Below are 23,788 nucleotides of genomic sequence, written 5' to 3' on the forward strand. Positions count from 1 at the left end.
TCGAGGGCGAGGGCGACGGTGATGGTGAGAAGATGGGCCAGGTTGAGGTTGACGGCTGGGGTGAGGGCGAGAGGACTAGCAGCTCTGGCGTTGGAAGCGGGCAACCTCCAACATGTTGTTTGAATTGCGCTGCAGACATCCATCGACCACAGGAGCAGAAGCAAAGTCGATCCATCTTTTTGTGGCAACAAAGAGAAAGAAACCAAAGGAAATCGCAAAGCTATTTCTTGTCGACTGATGACGAACCATTACTCAACTGGCGGAAGCCGCCTTAATGTGGCTACATTGGGTGGGTTGGTCAGCCAAGAGCAGGATGGCAGAGGGCAGCACGAGCAGACAGCCGCAGGTTGGGGTCCTTGCGCGTCAGCTGCCAGACAAGATTCAGCGCTTCTGGGCACAGCAGCGCCAGCCTGGCCGCAAACTCGCCACTGGCAATGCTCACCGCGCTGATGCACGGCGCCTTTCCTCTGGGCGGCGAACCCACTCTGTACGGAGGCAACACAACGGAAAGAACCAAACAGGAAAACAAAGGGCCACGTTTTGTTGGCAAGGCTTCGCTTCAGAACGGCCAGCAAACAGCTGCTAACGTTGGCACGGTCAGCCTCATCACCTCCGGCCTCCTCTTCCCCTGCGCGTGGCCTTGTGGGTGACGGGCAGCTCCTCTTGCTCCTCCTCCTGCTCCTGCTCCTCCTTCTCTTCAGGTTCATCGCTCTCGTCGCTCTTGTTCTTCTTTCCCTTGGTCGTGGTCGATTTCCTCGAAGATGATGAAGAAGATGCCGTCTTGCCCTTGCTTCCTCGTGACTTGGTGGTGGCCTCCTCCTCCTCCTCCTCTTCATCATCGCTCTTCTTCGTCTTCTTCGTCTTCTTGTTCCCCTTCGTGGCGGGCGCGCTCGTTCTTCCCTTCTTGGTCGCTGCTGCCGTCTTGCGCTTCTTGGCAGGCGATCCCTCCTCCTCTTCTTCCACCTCTTCTTCTTCATCTTCGCTCGCCTTCTTCTGCTTCCCCTTCTTCGTGGTGGGCGTCGTCGATCTCTTCCGCTTGGCCGCGCGCGCCTTGGCCGCTTTCTTCGGCTCCTCCGCGTCCATCTCCTCGGCCTCCTCCTCCTCTTCCTCCTCTTGGTCGCTCTCGTCCTTAGCCGTGCGGCGGCGCTTGGCCGCGCTCGTCGGGGTCTTGCCCTTGCCCTTGCCCTTCGCCGACGACGGCGTCGTCGTGGTCTTGCCCTTGCCCTTAGGAGTGGCCTTGCCCTTCTTCTTGCTGCCCTTGCCCGCTTGCTCCTCCTCCTCTTCGTCAAAGTCCAATTCATCGCCCTTGTCCGCTCGCTTGCGCTTCGGCGTCTACAGCGTGTGTGTGTGCGTGCGGCGCATGAGTGTTGTGTTGTGTGCGGTGGTGCGTGTGCGGTCGTGTGCGGTCGTGTACCTTGGCGGCGGGGGTCTTCTTGGGGGAGACGGGCACGGTGGTCCTGGCGGGGGTCTTCTCGGTATAGATGAGGTTGGAGCGGCCGGACGGGAGGCTAAAGTCGAGCGGGAGGTAGCTCTTCTCCAGGTCCTGGATGGAGCGCTCGGTCAGGTGCTCGGAGAGCTGGAAGAACTTGGGCGGCAGGTATAGGTCGCCCGGGTGGCGCTTCTGGTTGAGCCAGCGGCCGGTGGCCTTGGCGCCGCGCTGCTTGATGTACAGCGCGCCGATGTCGCACAGGATGCGCATGCGCTCCTCCTGCCCGGGCTCGATGCCGTCTTTAGTCTGCTTGATGAACTTGAGCAGCTCCACCAGGAACGTGAAGTTATCGCCGTGCGTGATGATCGGCTCCAGGAAGAAGATCAGGACTCTGTGCAGGCAAACCGACATGAGCACACACGACACACGACACACAAGATACACACAAGACACACACAAGACACACACAAGACACACACAAGGGACAACGTACCGAGAGGAGTCGTGGAACTTGTTGGCGACGTCGGCGTCCCAGTCGCGGCGGTGGGCGAGGAGGTGGATCAGGTAGGGCAGGGCGTACTCGGGCAGGATCGAGAACAGCGCGCGGCCGTCCTCCTGCCGCACCAGGCCCACGGCCTGCCGCCGCACGCGGATGGCGTTGGCCAGGAAGGCCCGCACCCGCTGGATCCGCTTCTTGTCCGACTCGAGCGCGGCCAGGCCCAGCATGGCGACCCACTTGAGGCCCAGGCGGGTCGGGTGCTTGACCCCGGCCCACAGCTTCTTGATGATGTACTCGCGCACCTCGCTGGCCGGGTCGCGCACGGTGTGGGCCACCAGGTGGAAGTCCTCCACCTCGAGCAGGGCCTCGATCTCGCGCACCTGGGCCAGGCGCAGGATGGCCCCCACGGCGTGCTTGCGCAACAGCTCGCGGTCGGCGTCGGGCTTGTACGACTGCTGCTGCTGCTGCTGGGCCTGCTTGTCGGCTTCAGCGTCGTCGTCGACGTCGTCATCGGTCTCACGCTCGGGCTCGCTGTTGCGCAGGGTCTCGAGCACGAGGCGCACGATCTCGCGGGCCTGCGTGGCGCCCTCCTTGCCCTCGTGGTGGGCCAGGGTGTAGTTGGCCAGCAGCCGGAGGCCGAGGGCCTTGAGGCGTGCCTGGTGCGAGGCGTCGCCGGTGTCTTTGTTCTTGCGGCGCTGCGGGGGCGCGGCGGTGAGTAGGTCGCCGGTGACCCACGGCAGGAACGACGGCGCGAGCGCGGCCAGCGTGGCCGGCGCGACCTTGGCGATGTGGGCGAGGGCCGCCAGGGCCGGGCCGCACTCGCGCTTGCCCAGCTCGAGGTGGTCGTCGACCAGGGACTTGGCCAGCTTGGCCAGGAAGCCGCCGCCGGCCTTCTGCGCCGACGCGGCGTCCGGGTAGAGGCAGTGGAGGGCGCGCACGGCGTGCTTGGACTGCTGCGGGGTGCCCCGGGTGCACAGCTCGGCCAGGCGGCGGCGCAGGTCCTTCGGCCAATTGAGGCCGTGCTTGCCCACGTGGGCCAGCATGCGGAGCGCGACGTCGATCGTGGCGGCGTCGTCCTCGTTGAGCAGCGACGACAGCTGGTCCGTGGCGTCGGCAAAGAAGCCCGGGTACGAGGCCGACACCTCGTGCAGGAAGGCCAGCAGGGCCGAGTAGTCCTTGTTGTGGTCGGCCAGGTACTTGCGCAGCGACGTGAGCAGCAGCGGCACGGCCTGGCGCGACACGATGCCCATCGACAGGCGGTAGGTGATGGCACGCAGCACGTCCGCGGCGCCGGCGGCGGGCGACGACGCCTTGGCCTTGGCGGCCGTCGACGACTTGGACTTGCCCTTCTGCTTGGACTGGGCCTCGAGCGACGTGACGGCCTCCTTGACAGACTTGAAGTCGGCCTCCTCGTCGACCAGCTGTCGCAGGGCACTCCACAGCTCCTTGTGCTTGGTCGCGTGGAGGGCCTGCAGGCGCGTAGTGGCGCCCGGGACGTACTGCTGGAACACGCGGAAGCACTCCGTCACCGCGGGGCCAACCTTTTCGTGCTTGTCCTTCGCGCCCGCGTCGCCCTTGCGCACTTGCAAGTACTTGGTGAACTCCTGCTGGAATCTGTGAAGACCCACACACCACACACACACACACACCACACACACACACACGGTCAGCTTTTGCCGATGTTGACGCAAGTTTGCGAAGCGCAATAATTGGATCGTACTCTCGCTTGTCCTTGAGCAGGCGGGCCAGGGCCTGGTGCGCGTTGGCGTCGAAGGAGGGCAGCATCTCCAGCAGCTCTGTGGTGCGCACCTTCACGCTCTTGTCGCGCGACAGCAGCTCCCACGACACCACTTCGTCCACGTCCGCTCTGTGGCGTGTGCGTTTGTGTGCGTGTGACGACGTGTTAGCGAGGAGGAACAGAAACGACGCACACACCGGAGAGGAATCGCAGTTGGACACGTAGCGTACTTGATCTCGATGTCGGTTTGGAAGTAGAGGTGCAGGATCTTGGTGGGAATCCAGCCATAGGCCCGCTCCAGCTTCTTCATGTCGTCGTCGCTCCACGTCCTGTTCCACAAGTTCCGGTAGAGCTGCGCCAGCCGCACCATCGCCTGCTTGCGGATGCCGGGCTGTGGCGTGCCACCGACCAAAGCAAAGGAAAGAAACAGCGAGAAAAAAGAGAAGAAAAAAGAAAAGGGTTATCAATGTGGAGCTCCATTGATCAGACTGGTGGCGTGCGTTGTGCGTTGTGGGTTGTGTGTTGTGTTGAAGGCACGCCATACCTTCTTGTCGCGCATGCGCATGCCCACCTCCTGGAGGACGTCCTTCTTGAATCGAATGGGGTTGGCGCTGGCCGCCGCGCAGATGGCCTTGACCGCGGCGGCGCGGACGCCCTCGTCGGTGTCGCGCACGCGGGTGAAGAGGTTGTCGGCGAGGTCGAGCGAGGGCAGGTTCTGGATGAACTCGGTCGCGTACTCGACCATGCGGCGGCGGATCGACGGCTCCACGTCGTTGAAGCGCTTGAGGAATGTGTTGAACAGCTGCGGGTAGCTGGTGATCATGCGCGACCCATCGGAGGCAAACATCTTGCCCAGCAGGGCCACGGTGTCCTCGCGCTTCTCCTCGTCCTCGACGGTGAGCTCCTTCTCGAGCTCGGGCATGACGTAGAGCAGCAGGTTGGGCGAGATCTTGTTGAGCTCCCAGATGAGCGCGTGGCCGTGGTCCTTGAGCTCGCTGGTTGATGCCTTGACGTTGACGAGAATGTCGCTCATGAACTCGGTGATGGGAGTCTCCAGCAGCTGCGCATTGCCCTTGATGAGCGCCTGCGCCAGCCGAAAGGCGTGCGGATGCGACTCCTGCGGGAAAACGAACAGCGCCACACACCAACGGTCAACACGAGACACTTAAATAATAATCAGAATAAAATAAAAAATAATAGAATGAATAAAAAAGCACCTTTTGTTCGGGCAAGAGATGGGCCAGGATTTTCTCCAGGAGCTCCAGGCTGATTTCCTCTGACTCCTCGAGACAGCTGGACATGATGTCGAGGAAGTGATTGACCACTTCCACACTCGTGTGTTCACTGCGTGTGCGTGTGTAGCCAGAGTATGCAAGAGAGTGTGGTCAGTCGGTCGGTCGGTCGGCCACGTGTGCACACGCCAGTGTAGGCCGGAAACGTACGACATGACCTCGAAGAAGGTGTCATAGAGGCGCATGTAGAGCTGATCGTCGAGGTCGATCAGAAGGGCGAAGGCGCGCACACTCTGCAGTCGCTCCAACAGATAGAATCGGAGCGAGTACGAGGGATCGTCTGTCGAGCCCAGCGCGGCCAGTTGGTTTATGAACAGATCGAATATGCCCTGTAATGGATTTAATTGATTAATTATTTTTAATTGATTCTTAATAAAAGAGAAACAAGAGAGAGAGTTGTGCCTTGAGCGCTTCATCGTCGTAGGGGGCTTCGGGGGCGTAGATTCGAATAATGTCGGCTAAGGCGCAGGCCACGAGGAGCCTCACGTCCTCGCTCTTGTGCTGCAGCCTATCCTTTTGAATGAGGGCCGCAGCAATATCGTCAAGCATCTCTTTCCCCCAGTCTGGCGCATCTCCCACCTTCTTCAGGAACTTGTGCAATTTCTGCAATTAAATTAAAATTGTAAGCAGCCTAAACCTGTGCAGTGCTGTGGTTATGGCCGCGTTACCTGTAGACGGCTAATGAGGTCATCTTTCTTTAGCTGGCTGGCAGTGATGTATTTCTTATCCACGAATTGCTTGGGGAATTGCCGATCGGCTTGCGACTTTGTCACCTGTGAGACACCTTCGTCGCTCATGATTTACTCGCGAGCGCTGAATATGTAATGTAGTCCAATTAATTGAATCTGGTAGCGGCTGCGTCCTCTCGCCAACCGTCCTCTTCTGCTGTCTCAATTTTTTCGCGCCAGTCTGGCTTTCGCGCCAAAACTTGGCTTTGCCATTCGCCAACAATTAGTGGAAATAATTCAGTTTCATTTCTTGCTAAGTTTCCCCTCATTTTCGTGGTAGTTTCCTTTTAGTTTCCTTGCTGCCTTTCGCGCCAAAACTTCGCGCCCGATCTGCGTTGTTTGTGTAGGTGCATGAATTGATCGAAGACGGAAATGGGGGACGTCTATGCCGAGCATCAAAAGCTCGTTGCCCTCATAGGGAAAAAGAACGTACGCACTTTTACTTCAATTTATGCACAAATCTTCATACTAAATTTGCCCTCCGCAGTACTCAAATGCGTTGGCGCAAGGCAAGCAGATGGTACCTTGCCTCGTCAAGGCGCAGCGTGCGAAATCGAAAGTGAAGGGAGCCATGGACAAGGAGAACCAAGACGTGCTCTCCTTTCTCTGCCTGTCGCCCCTTGAGGGTGATTCACCAGAGATTGCTACGCTCGTCGTTGCCACCATGCATGGAGCGATGAGCTGCTGCACCAATTTGCTGTCTTCCACTCCTGGGCCGATGTTCAAGGTTCGATGTGGAGGTGATTTTTGATGTTTTTTTGTCTCCCCCTCATCGCTCCATCTTGCTTCAGGAACTGGATGAAATCAGCGGGCAGGTGAAGTTGTGGCTGGTGCACCTGCTCAAGCACAAGGCGGACAAAGCCCGTAAGTACTTGGAGGTCATCTGCTATGCCCTACGCCAGGCAGCGGCCGTCGTTGAGTCGGCCGACTTCGTAGCTCGCCACCCGGCCTTCAACGCCGACGGAGCGAAAGCGCTGCAGCTGCGGCGACGCACCGTCGACCTTCTTCTCGTCGAAAAGGAGAAGAACACCAGCGAGTATTTTCAAATGGCTATCAAGGCGGCCATGAGAGCGACACGACAGTGCGTTCAGCCTCCTTGCGTTCTCTTCGACACGTGGCATGTGTGTTGACATCACTAGCAATTGCTCTCTTTGACGTCATCATAACAGCAGCGGCAAGGTGGTGGTCACACCGAGCGTGGTCGCCTTTTGCAAGGAGGTAACGAAACTATGGGGCAGCAGCAAGGCGTCGGATCAGTTTGGCCAGCTTGACTGGCTGCTCTACTCGGCCTCGCTTCTTCAGGTACAGGTTGCTTTGCCGCTTTGTGCAAACGGCGAGCGCCACTCCAATACTTATCGTTGGATTTGATCGTTCTTATGTGCAGAACATAGCGGAGCACTGCCAGGACGCGTGGGAGCTGCTGGACGGACGCGCCAAGCCCATATTGTCTGATCTCGACGACGAAGACCTGCTCACGCCATACTACCGTTCTCTGGCGCACGTCCAGCTCGCTTTGCTCGGCCTTCGCCTCATGCGAACGCAAGGTATGCGTCGACAAATCTCGCCACAATGGGTGTGTCGATGGGTTTGCGATCTGACTCACCTCACACACCTCGGTGCAGGCCTCAAGTTGACGCTCAAGATCAAGGAATGCTTGGCAGTCGCCCTGGAATCGGCTGGCTCGGCATTGGACGAGCTTCCGGTCGACACGGATCAGGTACCCTTTCTCCTCCCGTATAGCCTGTGTGGTCAATGAGGTGAGGTCTGACGAGCCGCGCCACGTGTGGGTGCAGGCCAAGCTGGTCTATGGACTGCAGTTGAGGCTAGGCGAGGCGCTGCACGAATTGCGCAAATATCTGTCCGATCACGTCACACCTCCTGCGGCGTCGCTGTTCGCCTATCTGCGAAAGTCGAGCGATGGAACAGAGGTGATCAAGCAGCTCGCGCTCGCGATGCGCATGCTGTCCCGTTGCGCGAGCCAGGGCAGCGAGTTGGACGCAAACGTACGAACCAACCACCGCGTCTATTTGCTTGTTTCGCTCTTCCTTTCATTTTGGCCCCTGATCGTTCGGTCATCTTCTTTCTCCCCACAATAGGGCGCTGTGCCGGCAACGCTGCCGGCCGGCATCACCATCAAGAATTTTGAATCTCTACGCTCGTCGCAGCTGGCCGGATTGGATCTGGCCGCGCGACTACTGCTGGAGGTTGTTCCGGACACGGTACGGAAAAGCAACAATAGGTGATGGGTATTCTTCGAGCTCATGCTAATGGGTTTTCTCGTATATATGCGTGGGTAACCAACTCATGTACAGGCGGACGAGGCAGTCTCGGCGATGGAGGAAGCCGCCCAGGTTGCGTCCGGTGCCGAGGCACGTCAGCAGTGGCTCAATGCTGCCCTGTTCAATATCGCGGCCCAACTGTTCAATCGCAACAGGTACATTTCATTACTTGCTTCGTCATCATCACCATCACCATCACCATCTGACCCACTCATGACTGACTGCGACTTCTCTATAGTTACGAGGCCACCATTCGATTCCTTGACCTCTGTGGCGAGCCCGCGGAGCAGAGCCAGAAGCAGCTTGAGCTCGCGGCCAAGAAGTACCGCCTGCTGGCCCTCTGCTACCACAACTCTGGCGACCAGTCGGTGGAGCCGCACAAGGGGCTGGTCGCGGTCCACAAGGCCATCGCCTTTGCGGCTCTGTGCGGTGGATCTGCGGGAGACTCTTCACAGCTCTTCCAACTGCTGGCGCGGTTCAAGCACAACTGGGCTCAACAACAGGAGACCAGTGAAGACAAGCGAGCCACCACCAACATGAAGAGCAACAAGAGAGCGCGCGGCAGCAACAGCAGCAGTAGTAGTAGTAGCAAAGATGGAGAGAAGAAAGACGCCATCCCGAGTCTGCTCGAGTCGCTGCGCGAGGCTTCGCTTCCCGACGGCAAGATCGCGGACCTGCTGTTCGAGGAGCTCAACGCCTCGCGTGGCCGCAGCGCGGCCGCTCACCTCCTCTCCGTCATCGCCGACAGCCTTGCCGTTCTGCCGGCCCGCTCCTACCCCTATCGTCGAGCCAGGTACGCGTTCAATCGCACGCGCGCCAAGCGCACAGCAGCAAACTTTCTAATTCACTTCTTCTTCTTCTTCGCCACTCGCACTTGCAGGGCGTTGGTGGAAGAAGCCCGTCTGCTCAAAGCGCACGGTAGCACGGAGGAGGAGGCGTCGGAGACGATCAACGGCGGCAGCGATAGCGACGACGAGAGCAACATCGTCGCCGGCGAGGAGGAGGAGCGGGAGGGGGACTGCTCCACCACAACATCCAACGTCTCTTTCTCGTCTTCGTCTTCGGCCGCCGTCAAGCGTTACACGGAAGCTGCAAAGCTGCTACAAGCCAGCGTACATCTCTCTTCGTTCGCTTAAGCTCTCGCACGGTCGCGAAGTGATAGTTCGTAACACACACACACACACACACACAGGCGTGGGGCAAGGACCAAGAGTTTGTATACGAGGCCGCGCATCTGCTCGCGCAAGTGCACGCCGAGCTGGGTCTGGTGTACGCTCAGGCGGGCGAGTCTTCGAGCGCGATCGCGCACATGGCGAAGGCCCTGTTGCAGTGGAAGCGACTGTTTGAGGAACACGCCGAGAACATGCGCCCCGACTCCTTCCCCGATCCCTCGCGCACGCGGCTCGTGCTTCGTACGCTCGCTACCCCCCTGCACCCACTCGTCCAGAGCTTGAGACGGACTGACACACATCTCTCTTCCCTCTTACTTTGCTGCTGCACAGACACGATGGTGGACTACCTGCAGCTCTGCGGGAGGCTCGACCACGCGCTGGTCGGCCTGCGGGTCCTGCTTGCCTTTGACGGCGTGCACGCCACAAACGGTAGGTTTTGTGTTTTGTTTGTAGTCATTTATGCAACTCTCGCAGTTGTGATCTCTCTTACGCAACACATGACACGCACGTACAGTGATCAACCGCGAGGTCATACTGTGGGAAATGGCGGCCATCTACGCCAAGCTGGGGATGCCGCACACTGTCCCGTCGCGTCCCTCCTCCAGCAAGCAGCCGAAGAAGTCCTCCTCCTCCGCCAAGGGCAGTAACGCCACTGCCCCGCTCTCCTCGGCCTACAAGTGCGTACACCCACTTTTTGTGCACCGTTGCAACTGGCCCCCACTCACGAGTGGCTTCGATCTGACCCACTTCTCTTATTCTTACATATGTCGCATTCCAGTCTTGCTCGAGCGACGTGCGAAGTGCAATGTTGCTTGTTCGAGGTAAAAAAAGATCGTTCGAAGCTTGATCATCAACGACTTGACGCGCTGACATGATATCGATATTTTTCTTGTTCAGGCGCTGCGATACGATGCCGATGCGGCGGAGGATGAGGCCGGATCGGACCCCCAGCTGCAGGTGGCCAGGCAGCTAGAGGGCCACGTCGCCACGCTCCTGGCCCTCCTGGGTGAGGTCGAGTCCGACACCCACAACGCCAAATACTACCTGGCCCTGTTGGCCAGGGCCAAGACGCTGCTCTCTTCTCTTCGCCTTGCCCAGGTGCGCACAGGCCAACACCCTCTCTTCATTCGTTTCTCGCGTAACTGGTGGTATATATCGTGCAGGGCCGGGCAGTGGAGTCGGCGCAGGAGGCCGCGGACGCAGCCCGTCTGTCGCGCGACGCTCTGGCCCGCGCGGTGACACGGAGATCGGGGAACCGCCGGAAAGGGGAGGAGTGGCACTGGGTCTCCAGCGTTTGGGCCGTGGCTCATGTGCGACACACACACACACCACACACACACACACACCACACACACACACCACACGAATGTAAGGTTGACTGACACTTGACGATTCGCGATTGGCGCAGGTGCACACCGAAGCGCTGCGAGCTGCCACGCTGGGCTGGGAGGCCCGCGGCTGGCGCGCCCAGGCAGCGGCCTACTGCAAGAACGCGCTCCGCACCGCCAGCCTGCCGCCCTACCAGTCCGCCGCCCTGCACCACATGCTCGGGCGGCTCCACGCCTTCCCTGGGCGCGTCGACCTCGCGCGCGACCACATCGCCCAGGCCCGACAGTTCCTCCTGCAGTGCGTGCCCACGACGTCGCACCTGCGCCTCCTTTCGGTTGATGCTGATCATGAGCTGACGGCCAATGATATGATGATGGATTGCAGGGAGGAGAGTGAAAACGACGACGACGACAATGAAGAGGAAGACGAGGGCGTGGGGATGCGCGAGGCCGAGTGGCTGCGCGTGCATCTTCACGTGCTGGAGGGCGACCTGGGACTGATCGAGGGCGACCCGAAGGAGGCCATCGCCTGCTTTGGCGAGGCCAAGCGGTGGATCCTGCGCCTCCTCTCCCGGTCCGCTCTCGCGCTGCCGGCCTGGTCTCCCGATGGCGGCAGCCCCGTGCCCGCCATCATCTGGGAAGCAGCGGCGGAAGACGACAGCGACCACGCAAGCGATGACGACGACGAGCGGGACGCTGTTAGCCTGCAGATCCATCCGCTCATCGCACAGATCGCGTCTCGTCAGGGTAAGTAAGACACCACACGACCATTCACCGCACGCGCGCACACGATATGGCACGACACGACACGAGCTTTCGTGTGTGATGGTGGTGGTGGTGTCTCATCATCGAATGCTCGCTCGGGGGGCGGCAGGTCAAGCGCTGTTGGACGCGGGCAAGGTCGCCAAGGCCCTGCAGCAGCTTGAGGAGGCGCTCGACCTCCCGCAGACGGCCGAGGGCAAGGCCGAGCTGCTCTACCGGATGGGTCTGGCCTGTGTGGCCGAGTCGGAGAAGGAGATCGACGCCCTGTGGGCCATGGGCCTCACCGCCGCACGCCCCAAACGCGTGGCCCGACGCAAGGGTCGACCAACCGCTGCCGGCACCGCCACTGCGAGCACCACCACCGCAGCCAAAGCCAAGGAAGCGGTACTGCAGCGCTACTCCCCCAGTGTCATTTTCTGTGTGGCACGATTTGCTCAGCGTTCGAGCTCACCCGGATCGGTGGTGGTGATGAAATCGCGCAGCCCGTAGAGCGCACGACATCGATCGCTCGCGCCCTGCAGTGCATGACCGAAGCCCACCGGGTGTCCACGACGAGTCCGCACGTGTCGGCCTACCTGGCTTCGTGCCTGCGCCTCTCGCTCGCCCTCCTGCACGGCCGACCCAACGCCCTGCCCGCCGTCTACTACCTCAGTACGCGAGCCTTCCTTTCCTTTCTCTTTTCTTCGCTTGGCCGAGGAACCTGACAAGTGTGGCGACGTCAACAGGCGGCGCGGCTGGCGTGGGCACGCTCCAGTGGGCCTACGAGAGGGTGACGGTGAGCCGACTCGAGGCTGCCAAGGAGCTCGAAGCGGCTGCCAAACCGGTAAAGACGGCGAAGAAAAAGACCACCGTGACCGCCGCCGCCTCCGGCAGCAGCAGACAACGAAGCAAGGATCGGACGGCGGAGGACGAGCTGGCCTCGCTCTTTGCCGACCTCTCCTGTGGTGGCCGCGGTGACGTGGCGGACGAGATCGGCATCCTCGATTCGTCGATCAAGAGCCCGCAGGCCTCGGCGCCCTCCTGGCAGAAGCAGATCGACGCCCTGCTCCCCAAGGGGTGGACCGTCGTCTTCATGGGACCGGCCCCCACCGGCAAGCACCTCCTCCTGGCCCGCGCGCGACCCGGCGCAGCCATGTCGACCGTGCGCATTCCCATCGCCCACGAAGGTTTGCCGCCCCTCCTGGCCATCGTGTCGTGCCGTGCCGTGCCGTGCCGTGCCGTGCCGTGCCGTGCCGTGTCGTGTCGTGTCGTGTCGTGTCGCATGTGTAATCAAGTGCGGGCCTGGTGTGCAGGTGGTGTGGAGGCGCTGTTGGGCGAGCACCGCAGCATCATCGCGGAGAACGACCAGGGGCTGAACGGGACGCGAGAACGCGGCGAGCAGAAGCGGACCTATACGGACGACGAGAAGCGGCAGTGGTGGAAGCAGCGACGGGGGCTGGACGCGCGCATGGCCACCCTCTTCGCCCAGATCGAGGCCTCGTGCCTGGGCTGTTGGAAGGGCCTCCTCCTCGGCCAACTCAAGGGCGACCTCCACCCCGCCAGCCTCGAAGCGGCCGAGCGTTTGACCAAGGTTCGCACAACTCGCCGCACATACCACACCAACCAGATACACCAGACACACCGCACACCACACGACACACGACACACAGCACACCAACTGAGGCTCACCGCGGTACAGGAAATCGAGGAGGAATCGGGGCAGTGTGTGGACGAGGCTCTGGTGCATGCGTGCATCGCCGCGAGCCCCAGCCTCAGCGATCAGGACCTCGAAGGCTGCCTCGAGCATCTCTTCTCCGGCAGCAAACCCTCCGCCGAGCTCTCCCGAATGGTTCATCTCCATCCCCATGCGTGCTGTGTGTCATGCGTGTTGTGTGTGCGCGTGCGGTGTGCCGTGCGTGTCGTGCGTGTGCCCAAGTAACGCATCGTTTCCTGGGGCGCCAGTTCGTGGAGCGGGTGCGAGAAGAGTACAAGGCGCTGGAGGCGGAGGGGCAGGACGAGGAGGGCAAGCCTGCCGAGGAGGGGCAGCCGCGGCGCAACGTGAGCCTGCTGGTGCTGGCCGGCTGGGCCGAGGAGCTCCCCTGGGAGGCCCTGCCCTTCGTGCGCGCCTCCAACCAGGCCATCTGCCGCATCCCCTCCCTCGCCCTCGCCCTCGCCCGCCTGCGACGAGCCGACGCCCAACCACGCGACGTACTCAACGTACGCCCTATCGCCCCCATCGTGTGTGCCACACACACAGTCACTCACCGCACACACCGCACACACCGCGCACAGGCTGGGGTCAATCTGTCGCGCACGCGGTACGTGCTCAACCCGTCGGGCGACCTGGGGCGGACGGAGCGCGAGTTCCACGGGTTCTTCCGGAAGAAGGGGTGGGAGGGCGTGGTCGGGCGGATGCCGTCGGCCGAGGAGCACCGGGCGGCCATCCGCGAGGCCCACCTGTTCGTCTACATGGGCCACAACGGCGGCGAGCAGATCGTGGGCGGCCGCGCCGGCCTGGCCGACATCGAGGCCTCGGGCGTGGCCATGCTCGTCGGCTGCTCCTCCGCCCGACCCGCCCTCTGGGAAGGCCCCTCGGCCGCTCTCAGCTACCTCGTACCCTCATCCCCCATCCGCTCTCTGCTTGTGTGCGGTGGTGCGTGTGCGTGTGCGGTGTGTGGTGTGTGCGGTTTCTGATGCGTGTTTGTGTGTGAATGCAGGTGGCTGGGTGTGCGGGCGTGGTGGGGATGATGTGGGACGTGTCGGACGGTGACATCAACCGATTCGCGATGGCGGTGATGGAGACGTGGCTCGCGCGGCCCGAGCTGTCGCTGCCCGAGGTGCTGCCCCTGGCTCGCGGCGCCTGCCAGCTGGCCAACCTCAACGCCGGCGCACCCGTCTACTACGGCCTCCCCGTCCACCTGGCTTCGCCCTGAGGCACGCAGCCAATTATCATGATTATTGTTGTTATTGCTGTCGTATTTATTTATGATTGATATCTCACATAAATAAATAAATGTTTAATAATTATTGGGTGCTAATATGTTGGTCGAGCATGGCGTAGAGGTCTCCCGACACCTCGGGGTGCATCTTGCGCGTGAAGACGCAGTCCGACTCGACCAGCGCCTCGAAGTCCTTCGGACCGAAGAAGCACGGGAGCGGGCGTGCTCCCGGCTTCTGTGATTGTACCGCACCACAACACACATTCGCGTTGGGTGAGGTTAAAGTCAACACCATCATCCAACAACAACCACCACCACCAACAACAACAACAACCAACACCAGCAACACCGCCGCCACCACCACCACAACACGCGGGCTGCAGGAAGCAAGGGAGTCGATGTGTACCGAGTAAAGGCATTTACTGTGCCATCGGAGGTATCGGCAGATTGGCTTGACGGCGGGAGCAGCCGGGGCGGTGGCAGGCTGACGCGGCCGGAGTGGCCAAGCATTGCCCGTTAGTAGTGAAGTCCCAAAGTATGCAATGGTCACACTACACCGCACACGTCACGACACACAACACGACATGACACACACGACACGACACGACACGACACGACACGACACGACACGACACGACACGACACGACACGACACGACACGACACGACACGACACATGCGACACCACACGACACCACGACACACACGACCGCGCGAATAGAAAGACAAGAGTACTCGCTGGCTCACGGTGATGTTGAAGGGACTGTTCATGAGCACGACTTGGAAGTACGACTCGTCGGGTATCTGCGCCTTGTCTGCGGCCATCGCCACCAGCACGTTGCGTGCGAACGCCGACGTCAGCGCGTACTCGACGAACTCGCGCGTCAGCACAAACCACTGGAGGGTCGCAGCGTGTGCGGTCGTGCGTGTGCGTGTGCGGTTGTGCGTGTGCGGTGAGTGTACTGAAGCAGAATTGCCACGTCATGCCAGAAAAAGAGAGGAGTACCTGGGACCCGAACTGGTCGGGCTGGGTGACCCCCGTGGGCCAGCTCTTGACCACGGCCAGCCGCTCGGCCTTGAAGGCCGGCACCTCGTTGGCCCGCTCCGGCCGCTCGCCGCCGTCGACCACGAAGTTGGCCCCGCGCCAGTAGGCCAGCCGCTCCACCAGGCGGGCCTGGCTCACCAGCGGGTAGGAGTCGCCCGAGAGGTTGATCGCGTAGTCCCACGGCCCGAAGGCCAGCAGCTCCTGCAGCCCGTCGAGCTCGTTCTGCACCAGCCCCAGCGAGCCCCACTCGGACCGCACGTTGGCCCGCACCACTTTCACGTTGTTGTCTTTTTCGTTGTTTTTGTGGTGGTCTTTTTGAGAAGATAAGAAATCGTCGAGTGCGCGCCGGGCGCGGTGGTCCATGTTCTGGTCGACCACGATGACGTAGTAGAAGTCCGGGTGGTAGATGGCGGGCAGCAGGCGCTGCGCGGCGAGCACGGAGTCGTGCGAGTGCACGAGAATGAGGTAGGCCAGCCGCAGCTTCGCGGACCCCGAAACATGTGGGTGGGTGCGCACCCAACTCGAGACGGGCGGAGTGGTGGACGATGTGGTGGTGGTGGGAGTGGGCTTGCGGGGGCCGAGGGGTCCGGAAAGACAGGAGATGAGGAAAAAAACGGTGATGGTGAGGAAGATGAGAGGGAGCAAGCGCCGGGAGAGTGGTGGCATTAGCATTCTTCGTGCAGCTGCTGGTGGGGAGAACATGTTGTCTACGTGGACAACGGTGCTCTTCTTCCTCACTTCGCTACTCCTTCCTGGTTGGTTTTAGCTCCGATCCTCCACGTAATGTTTGGAATGCCACCCTGCGAGAAATGGCAGTCCACATATTTCTCTGCAGATTTCTCAACTCCTTCTTTTCATGATTTTCTTGACAGGCTTTGGCACATCTTGTGGCTCTGTCCTTCAGTAGAATTGATTGCTGCCAATTTCCAGGTGTTCATCAGGAGGGGAATTGCTGACAAGCCAATCTATGGTGTGCCAACAAAGAACCTGTGGCTAGATCAAACATGGGTGAATGGACTGACAATGTAGTTTACAAATATAAAGCCTCAAATATGAAATCAAGGCATATAGAAATGGCATCATACAGTTTTTCTGATATGTAGGATCACAGCATTAGCCTTTTCCCTGGTTTTTGAGCTAACTTCACAGTGTCACTGGCATTAGAACTTGCCTTGTCCAACCCCTCTGCGACACACATTGAGTGAAACAGGGAAGAAATGTCGTGGAGGAGCGAAGGAGAAGAACAAAATTTGCTGCCCCGATTTTGGTGGGAATTCTTGAGTGGTAATTCTTCGTGTGCCTGCGTTCGCCAGTACAACGCGCAATCATCTCTACCCATCCACACTCACAGCGACATGGGCAAACTCAGCATCGATCAGCTCAAGCTCGAGGGCAAGCGCGCTCTCATCAGGTACCAATTCAGCCCAAATCGCAGAGGTAGCCTCACTACACTTTAGAGATTTGTATGATTGACTCGCTACGCTTCGCTCTAGGGTTGATTTCAACGTCCCCTTCGATGAGGGTAAGATCAGCAACACGCAGCGCATTGAGGCCGCACTGCCCACCATCAACTACGCTCTCGACCACGGCGCCAGCGTCGTCCTGATGAGCCACCTCGGTCGTCCTGACGGCCTGCCCAAGAAGGAGTTCTCACTCCGCCCCGTGGCCGAGGCTCTCAGCAAGTTCCTCAAGAGGTGCAGCTCCCCAGCTAGTGTAGAATCTCATTGTAGAGCGATTAATCATCTGACTCGCTCTCATTTTGGTGCATTGCCAGGGACGTCAAGTTCCTGGATGACTGCGTGGGTCCCGAGGTCGAGGAGGCTTGCGCCAACATCAAGCCCGGTACGTCTCCTCTTCATCCATCCATCCATCAAAGCATCTACAGGAAGCATGCACCTCGGGATCTCATGCGCTACGCGCTACTCGCTTCTTGTGCTACGTGGTGCACCACAGGTGAGGTCATCCTGCTGGAGAACCTCCGCTTCCACATCGAGGAAGAGGGCTCTGGCGTGGACGAGGAGGGCAAGAAGGTCAAGGCCGACCCGGCCAAGGTCGAGGAGTTCAGGAAGTCGCTCACCAAGCTCGGCGACGTGTACATCAACGACGCCTTCGGCACTTGCCACCGCCCCCACAGCTCGATGGTGGGCGTCGACCTGCCCCGCGCTGCCGGCTTCCTCGTCAACAAGGAGCTCAAGCACTTCGCCGAGATTCTCGAGAAGCCCGAGCGCCCCTTCCTCTCCATCCTCGGCGGGTAAACACAACACGCGCACAACTCACCACCGCACACGCACACGCCGCACGATGACACGTGTCTAATCGTATCATGTGTGGAACGCGCGCGCAGTGCTAAGGTGAGCGACAAGATCCACCTGATCAACAACCTGCTCGACAAGGTCGACGAGATGATCATCGGCGGCGGCATGGCCTACACCTTCAAGAAGGTGGTCTACAACGTCGAGATTGGCAAGTCCATCTTCGACGAGGGCGGCGCCAAGATCGTGAAGGACATCGTCGCCAAGGCCGAGAAGAACGGCGTCAAGCTCCACTTCCCCGTCGACTACGTCACGGCCGACAAGTTCAGCAAGGACGCCCAGGTGGGCCAGGCCACCGACGACGAGGGCATCCCCGAGGGCTGGCAGGGCCTCGACGTCGGCCCCAAGTCCCGCGCGCTCTTCCGTGAGGTCGTACTCCGGGCCAAGACCATCGTCTGGAACGGACCCGTCGGCGTCTTCGAGTTCCCCTCGTTCGCCGAGGGCTCCAAGGACCTCCTCTCCGCCGTGGTCGAGGCCACCAAGAACGGCGCCACCAGCGTCATCGGCGGCGGCGACACCGCCACCCTGGTCGAGCAGCAGGGCGCCATGGACAAGGTCAGCCACGTCTCCACCGGCGGCGGCGTCTCCCTCATGCTCCTCGAGGGCCAGGAGCTGCCCGCCGTCACCGCCCTCTCCGACGCCAACATCGCCGCCAGCCTCTAAGCTTCAGCTAAGCGCAAGTGCCAAGAGGCAGCTTTAGGAAATGAAAACGTTTCTTGATTCGTTCTTTTCCTTACGAAGGAGGAGGCTGGCGGAGGGAGCGGGCGAGGTATTCGACGACGAAGCCGATGCGGTTGGCCTCGGTGGTGAGCTCGGCGTCGTCGACGAGGCCGTCCTCGAGGCGCTGCTTGAAGGTGGTCAGCCGGGCGCGCATGCTCGCCACCAGCCCGAGCGCCGCCTGCCGTCGCCCAAGCAGCTCGCGCTCCTCCTCGGCCCGTCCGTCGCTGCCGGCGCCAACGCTGATCCACGCCCCGCTCCGTCGCCACGCACCTGCGCCGCCGCCGTCCTGGTCGTGGTCGGTGTCGGCCACGCTGCCCAGGGTCGAGGCCGCGCTGTAGAGGATGGCGTTGACGGATCGTATGCGCCGCAGGAATGCCACCTTCTCGTGCTGTGGCAGCGATCGCACCTGCGCGCGCCACGGCGGCGAAGACGTTGATGACGATGATGAAGATGACGATGAAGAAGATGAAGCGGCTGATGACGATGTTGACGATGGTGAAGGTGACGACGGCGAAGAGGCGGACGAGGGGAGGAGGTCCTCCATCATGGCCTCGCAGAGGGCGAGCTGGTCCTGCATGGCCGCCACGAGGTGGGCCACCCGCTCGATGGTCTGCGAGATCATCGTGAACCGCGCGTACACGCTCCCGCGCCTCTCCTCCTCTTCCTCCTTGTCTTCATCCGCTTCATCATCATCGTCTTCCTCCGCTTCATCATCACCGTCAAGGCTCTTCTTCTTCTTCGTTGTCGTCTGGCTCGTCGTGTGCTCCTTCTTGGAGCCGATGACGATCTGACATCGGAGCCCCTCGCCCTCCTCCTTGCTCCGGGGCCTCCGCCCGTCGTCGTCGCCCGTCGCCACCGTCCAGTCACCGGTGTCCGCTTCACCGCCGCCGCCGGGCAGGTGGTTGATGGTCACCGACCGCCGCCGCGACCACATGGGCGAACACACCCGCAGCGATGTCGCGCCCGATGACGACGCCTTCACCAAGGGAGCGTCCCTGTGCACACGCCCGTCAGCCGCTTGCGCACGCGCACGCGCACCACCGCACACGACACACGCACCACACACACACACACCCACCCACACACACACACACACACGACACGCGCGGTAGTAGCTACATACGCCGAGGCGAGCAGTTTGGCGTTGGGCGCGGAGGAGGAGGACGGCGAGGAGGCGAGGGTGCGCGAGCAGCGGGTCGAGCGGCTCGAGCCGAGCTGCAGGCCGCTCAGCCGGGCCGTCGGCGGCGAGCGGATGAGGAAGGCGGCCAGCGAGGCGCCCTTCACGTCGCCCTCAGCCGCGCTCCGCACGTCCAACGCCCGCACGTTCCGCCGCTTCGACGAGGCTCCGCCCGCACGTGCCGCCGCCTCGTCGACGCAGCCTTTGCTGACGTGGCACGACGATGATGATGACGTCACCGCCACGTCGACCTCGGGCTCGTCGCGGGGGGAGGGCGGGGTGGCGGGGAGGGGCTTGTCGGGCTTCGGCGGCTTTCGCCCGATTGACGGCCCGTTGGCGCCGCCCCCGCCGTTCTCATTTGATCGTTCAGCGCCGTTGGTGGTGGCGTTGGTGGCGCCTCCTCGCGTACCGAGCGAGGGCCGCATGGTCGCGTAGCCCGTCCACACCGCTGTCGGGGCCACCGTACGCTTCTTCTCGGTCATCGATGCTGCGCACCACCGCACACGCACGCACGACACACAACACGCACCACCGCACGCACACGCGTTATGATGAAAAGAAGAAGATGATGATGATGATGTGAGAGGATGAGGAGGGCGACGAACCACGGATGGCGCGGGCGCGACGGGCGTCGGGGGAGAGGCTGGCGGCGCGCGTGGCGTGTCGGATGTCCTCCACGGCTGCCCGCACGCGCTCCAGGTCCTTCCCCTCGCATGCGTCCTGAGTACATGAAACGACACGCACACGCACACGCGCGTCAGGGCTCGGCCTCTCGGTCTCTGGGCGAGCGGCGGCAGTACCGCGGGAACCCAGGAACGCGTCGGGGCGGGGGCTGCAGCGGAGTGGTGTGGTGGCCGCGGCGATGACGAGGGCTTGTGGAGGCGCGGCGAGGTGGGCGGCGAGTTGATGGGGGACACGACGGACGACAACGACGACGCGGCGGACGCGGAAGCAGCATACGACGACGACGACGAAGAGGAGAGCTTGGTGTAGAGGAGGACATCGAGGTCGCGCTCGAGGTCGTCCTGCCGCCGCTTGCCGTGAAGCTCTTCCGTCCCCATGTCGTACCACTGCATGCGTGTCGTGTCGTGTCGTGTCGTGGGGCGACCCCCCAACCACGAGGCGGCGTGTAAATACGAATGGAAAACACGGAGGGGAGGAGGGATGGAGAAGGGGGCAAACCTTGGCGAGTCCGTTGATGTAGCGGAGGAAGAGGCCCAGCTGGCCCTCCATGTCGGTCGCCGCCTGCGTCACGATCTTCAACTTGAGCAGCTTCGACAATATCTCCTCCCCATCTACACACCACCCACGCCATCAACAACGTGAGTCTCAACATTTTGTACAACATTGCAAAAAAATAAAAATAAAAATACAACATCAAACAAATAAAAATAAATATGCACCGATTTTTTTACTACACGCTTTGTTATTTGCTGTTTGTTAGTTCAATAATAATAAAAAAAGTATAAAAGTGTTAAGAGAGAAAATACCTTTGATGAGGGGGCGGACGAGGGAGCGGCAGGAGTTGTCGAGGTGGGCGGCGGGGGCGAAGGGGGAGGCGTAGGCCTTGCAGGGCGGCATGTCCCGCATGTAGTCCCGGATCCGGGCCAGCAGCGGACCCGAGACCGCCACCTGCTGCGCCCTCTTCGGATTGGCCGCCACCTCCTGGTCCGTCACCTCCATCAGCGCCTTCAGGTCCTTCTCCAGCGTCACCTCCAGCACCCCGATCTGCAATCATCACACAATACACGACACACGACACAAACAAAACACACACACGCACACACGCACATGACACACGCACACAACACGCGCGGGCATCAGGCGCGTGTCATTTTACTAAAATGGTTGGGGGGTGGGGGTACCTGGTAGAGGGCCTTGTGGCGGAGAAGCCGCAGCTTGTGGGCGAAGAGCCGCTGCGAGCCCGTCATCCGGGCCACGGCGCCTCGCATCCGCAGCCCCTCCTGTGTGGAAAAAAACACATGTTCAAGCCCCATATTCCCCCCCCCCAATCACCACGCGGTTGTCGACCAGGTGGTGGCCATGTGATGCCATAAAAGGAAAGGAAAATAAAAATAAGAGCAAAAAGGAAAGTGTACTCGGTTGTAGTGGTGGACGAGGTGTCCGAGCGGGAGGTCGTTGTGGTTGGGCGGCACGCCCTCCATTTGCACGCCCGGCGCCACATCTCCGAACTCGACCAACACTCTGCCGACATTCACACAACACACACGCGGCGGTGGAGGGTTGTGCGGATTTTTATTTATTAATTTATTATTTTTAAACTAAAATAAATTAAAACGAAACAAGGAAATGGCGTACCTGAAGGCGGGTTCGAATTTGTGGTTCTTGTGGTCCTTGTGGGCGCCGTCGATCTGGGACTTCTTGAGGAGGAGCTGGTTCGACGATCCGACGAACGAGCAGTGGAACCAAAACCGGAACAGCGTCACCTGCACCGCACCCACCCACGCGTGTCGACGTCAGTGATTGGTTGGCCACCCATTCCTTAACGCGCAACTCGGTATTGATGGGGGCGTACAGGTCGGCCCAGGATATCCCGGTAGAAGAACTCCATCTGACGACCACGACACACACACGACACACACACCACACACACGACACAAGCGCACACGCACCACCGCACACGCACCACACGACCGTGCAGGGTTGGACGGCGTTGTGAGAAATTGGAGAGCGGCGGCAACAGAGAGGTGGGGAGGAGGGTACTTTGACGGAGCCCGTGATGAGGACGTGGGCGGGGAACTGGAAGATGAGAGCCTCACGCGTCTCCCCCTTCACCTCCACCACCGTCTTTTGCTACAGAAAATATGTAGACACACAACACGCATGGGTTGAGCAAATCGTTAGCTCTCGTGTGCGCGTGCGATTGCGTGCGTGAGAGTACCATGGCATCTGCGCTGAAGATTTCGCGCATCTCTTTTTCGCCGTGCAGCAAGACCAGGACCCGGAATCCCAACGCTGCCCACCACCGCACACGCACACGCACACGCACACGCGACCGACCATCAGCGGTCAGCTGGGCAGGGCAAGGCCGACCAGCCAAGGGTTGGGGTATAGGGTGGGTGGTGTACAGTGGTGGCGGATTTTGGAGATGAGGGCCTTGGGCACCGTGTGGATGATGAGGGAGCGGAGCGCGAGGGAGACGTGCGGCACCGGCCCGTAGATCTTCAGTCGCTCGATGTACTCCACGAAGCGTATCTGGCTGGGAATTGTCACCTGGGGACCCCACCGCACACACAGCACACGGCAAACACGAGCAACACACACGACACGCACGACACATGACACGCGTTAGTTAGCCTCGTGCGTGTGCCTAACGCGCTCGGGTGGGTGTACCCCCTTCTGGTCCATGCAGCGGATGAAGGCGTAGAACTCGAGGGCCTCCTGTGCGGTCTCGCACAGCCCGGAGTACAGCATCCAGCACGTGATCATAAGCCCCGTGCGCCCCTGGCGTTCCCACACACACACACACACACACTCTCACACACACACACACACTCACACACACACACACACAACGAACATGCGTTAGTGCAACGCTAGTGTCACTGGTCAAATACGTGCGTGTGCGGCGGTGTGTCGTGTGCGGTGGTCATCGTGAGTGAGTGGGTGAGAGCACCTTGCCGGCCTTGCAGTGCACGGCGGCCACGTTGGATCGGTGCGAGTGCAGCCACACCTCCTGTCGTGCATAGGTCGTGCCAGCCAGCGACATGAAGTGTGAGGCGCCTGGCCGGGTACACAATGGACCACTTGGAACTGTGGGAAGGGCGACAAGGAGGCCGCACCACAGAGTCGCAAAAGTTTTCGATGAGCTCGATGGTGGGGCAGTTGTGGTCATCGAACGGATACCGCTCCACTACGCAGTGACATATAGAGTATAGACGTAGAAGTGAATGAGATTGATCACAGGCAATGACTGGCATGGAGAGAAGGAGTGATCACGCACCGCGGCCGTGGAACTTTTCTTCCTTGTAGTCCCGCTCGGAGCAGAGGTTGTAGACCATGTAGTGATCGTGGTGGAATGTCTCGAAGAACCTGAAAAGAAAGGCCCAATAAATAAATAAATAGAAACGACAAAATAATATACTGACTCTAAATATCAGTCAGTACCTTTGCACTTCGCTCATGGGGTTGCGATAGACCGACTCCAGACTCTCCGAGGGGAAGCCCTGTAAACAAAAAATACATTAATTAAAAATAACTAAATAGGCAAAAAATAAAGAAAGCGAAAGGATGAGAAGAGAAAACGACGCAAGGGGAGGGGGGGGCATACCATTGCGACGACCTTGTCGGTGATGTAAGTGAGGTCGAGGTCGAATGAGTGCATCTGGTACCTCTTTTTGTTCTGCGAAACCAGCGTGCGCAGATTCAT

The 23,788-nt window shown here is 60.5% G+C and overlaps 5 protein-coding genes across 5 annotated transcripts in view; 2 read left to right on the top strand and 3 right to left on the bottom strand.

Moving 5' to 3' along the window:
- Window positions 1–5,755, bottom strand: part of ACA1_053110 (HEAT repeat domain containing protein) — a gene marked incomplete at both ends in the record, with an annotated part of 6,910 nt that extends 1,155 nt beyond the window's left edge. Inside the window, 13 exons of the mRNA XM_004343951.1 lie at window positions 18–55; window positions 331–485; window positions 611–1,332; window positions 1,415–1,820; window positions 1,923–2,308; window positions 2,336–3,542; window positions 3,649–3,795; window positions 3,897–4,057; window positions 4,211–4,783; window positions 4,884–4,959; window positions 5,109–5,287; window positions 5,433–5,561; window positions 5,627–5,755. Coding sequence (XP_004344001.1) covers window positions 18–55; window positions 331–485; window positions 611–1,332; window positions 1,415–1,820; window positions 1,923–2,308; window positions 2,336–3,542; window positions 3,649–3,795; window positions 3,897–4,057; window positions 4,211–4,783; window positions 4,884–4,959; window positions 5,109–5,287; window positions 5,433–5,561; window positions 5,627–5,755 — 4,308 coding nt within the window. The remainder of the gene's footprint in view (window positions 1–17; window positions 56–330; window positions 486–610; window positions 1,333–1,414; window positions 1,821–1,922; window positions 2,309–2,335; window positions 3,543–3,648; window positions 3,796–3,896; window positions 4,058–4,210; window positions 4,784–4,883; window positions 4,960–5,108; window positions 5,288–5,432; window positions 5,562–5,626) is intronic.
- Window positions 5,756–6,058: 303 nt separating this feature from the next.
- Window positions 6,059–14,139, top strand: ACA1_053220 (peptidase family c50 subfamily protein; the record flags this gene model as incomplete). The annotated part of the gene is made up of 26 exons (XM_004343952.1): window positions 6,059–6,115; window positions 6,174–6,206; window positions 6,231–6,413; window positions 6,478–6,722; window positions 6,856–6,988; window positions 7,071–7,230; window positions 7,309–7,403; window positions 7,480–7,689; window positions 7,783–7,905; window positions 7,999–8,120; window positions 8,204–8,758; window positions 8,846–9,077; window positions 9,158–9,377; window positions 9,468–9,566; window positions 9,652–9,818; window positions 10,035–10,235; window positions 10,301–10,372; window positions 10,546–11,212; window positions 11,340–11,611; window positions 11,749–11,878; window positions 11,953–12,393; window positions 12,520–12,797; window positions 12,906–13,055; window positions 13,169–13,423; window positions 13,499–13,819; window positions 13,924–14,139. The coding sequence occupies 26 exons, from the start codon at window positions 6,059–6,061 to the stop codon at window positions 14,137–14,139; spliced, it is 5,637 nt and encodes a 1,878-aa protein (XP_004344002.1).
- A 91-nt stretch (window positions 14,140–14,230) lies between these two features.
- ACA1_053230 (xylosyltransferase I, putative) lies at window positions 14,231–15,861 on the bottom strand (the record flags this gene model as incomplete). Its single annotated transcript, XM_004343953.1, has 5 exons — window positions 14,231–14,380; window positions 14,880–15,041; window positions 15,151–15,411; window positions 15,565–15,669; window positions 15,805–15,861. 5 exons carry the CDS (start codon window positions 15,859–15,861, stop codon window positions 14,231–14,233), a joined length of 735 nt encoding a protein of 244 aa, XP_004344003.1.
- Window positions 15,862–16,544: 683 nt separating this feature from the next.
- Window positions 16,545–18,164, top strand: ACA1_053240 (phosphoglycerate kinase; the record flags this gene model as incomplete). The annotated part of the gene is made up of 5 exons (XM_004343954.1): window positions 16,545–16,600; window positions 16,683–16,883; window positions 16,964–17,031; window positions 17,143–17,440; window positions 17,534–18,164. The coding sequence occupies 5 exons, from the start codon at window positions 16,545–16,547 to the stop codon at window positions 18,162–18,164; spliced, it is 1,254 nt and encodes a 417-aa protein (XP_004344004.1).
- A 70-nt stretch (window positions 18,165–18,234) lies between these two features.
- On the bottom strand, window positions 18,235–23,788 carry ACA1_053250 (Protein-tyrosine-phosphatase; the record flags this gene model as incomplete). Its single annotated transcript, XM_004343955.1, has 21 exons — window positions 18,235–18,491; window positions 18,628–18,695; window positions 18,851–19,216; window positions 19,345–19,885; window positions 20,004–20,118; window positions 20,199–20,468; window positions 20,581–20,693; window positions 20,889–21,126; window positions 21,264–21,362; window positions 21,498–21,603; window positions 21,718–21,845; window positions 21,935–21,970; window positions 22,123–22,212; window positions 22,301–22,374; window positions 22,488–22,632; window positions 22,753–22,863; window positions 23,036–23,095; window positions 23,202–23,272; window positions 23,363–23,451; window positions 23,527–23,585; window positions 23,690–23,788. The coding sequence occupies 21 exons, from the start codon at window positions 23,786–23,788 to the stop codon at window positions 18,235–18,237; spliced, it is 3,135 nt and encodes a 1,044-aa protein (XP_004344005.1).

The sequence above is a fragment of the Acanthamoeba castellanii genome (assembly GCF_000313135.1).
Source record: "Acanthamoeba castellanii str. Neff unplaced genomic scaffold scf7180000084594, whole genome shotgun sequence".
In the NCBI taxonomy this organism is placed as follows: Eukaryota; Discosea; order Longamoebia; family Acanthamoebidae; genus Acanthamoeba; species Acanthamoeba castellanii.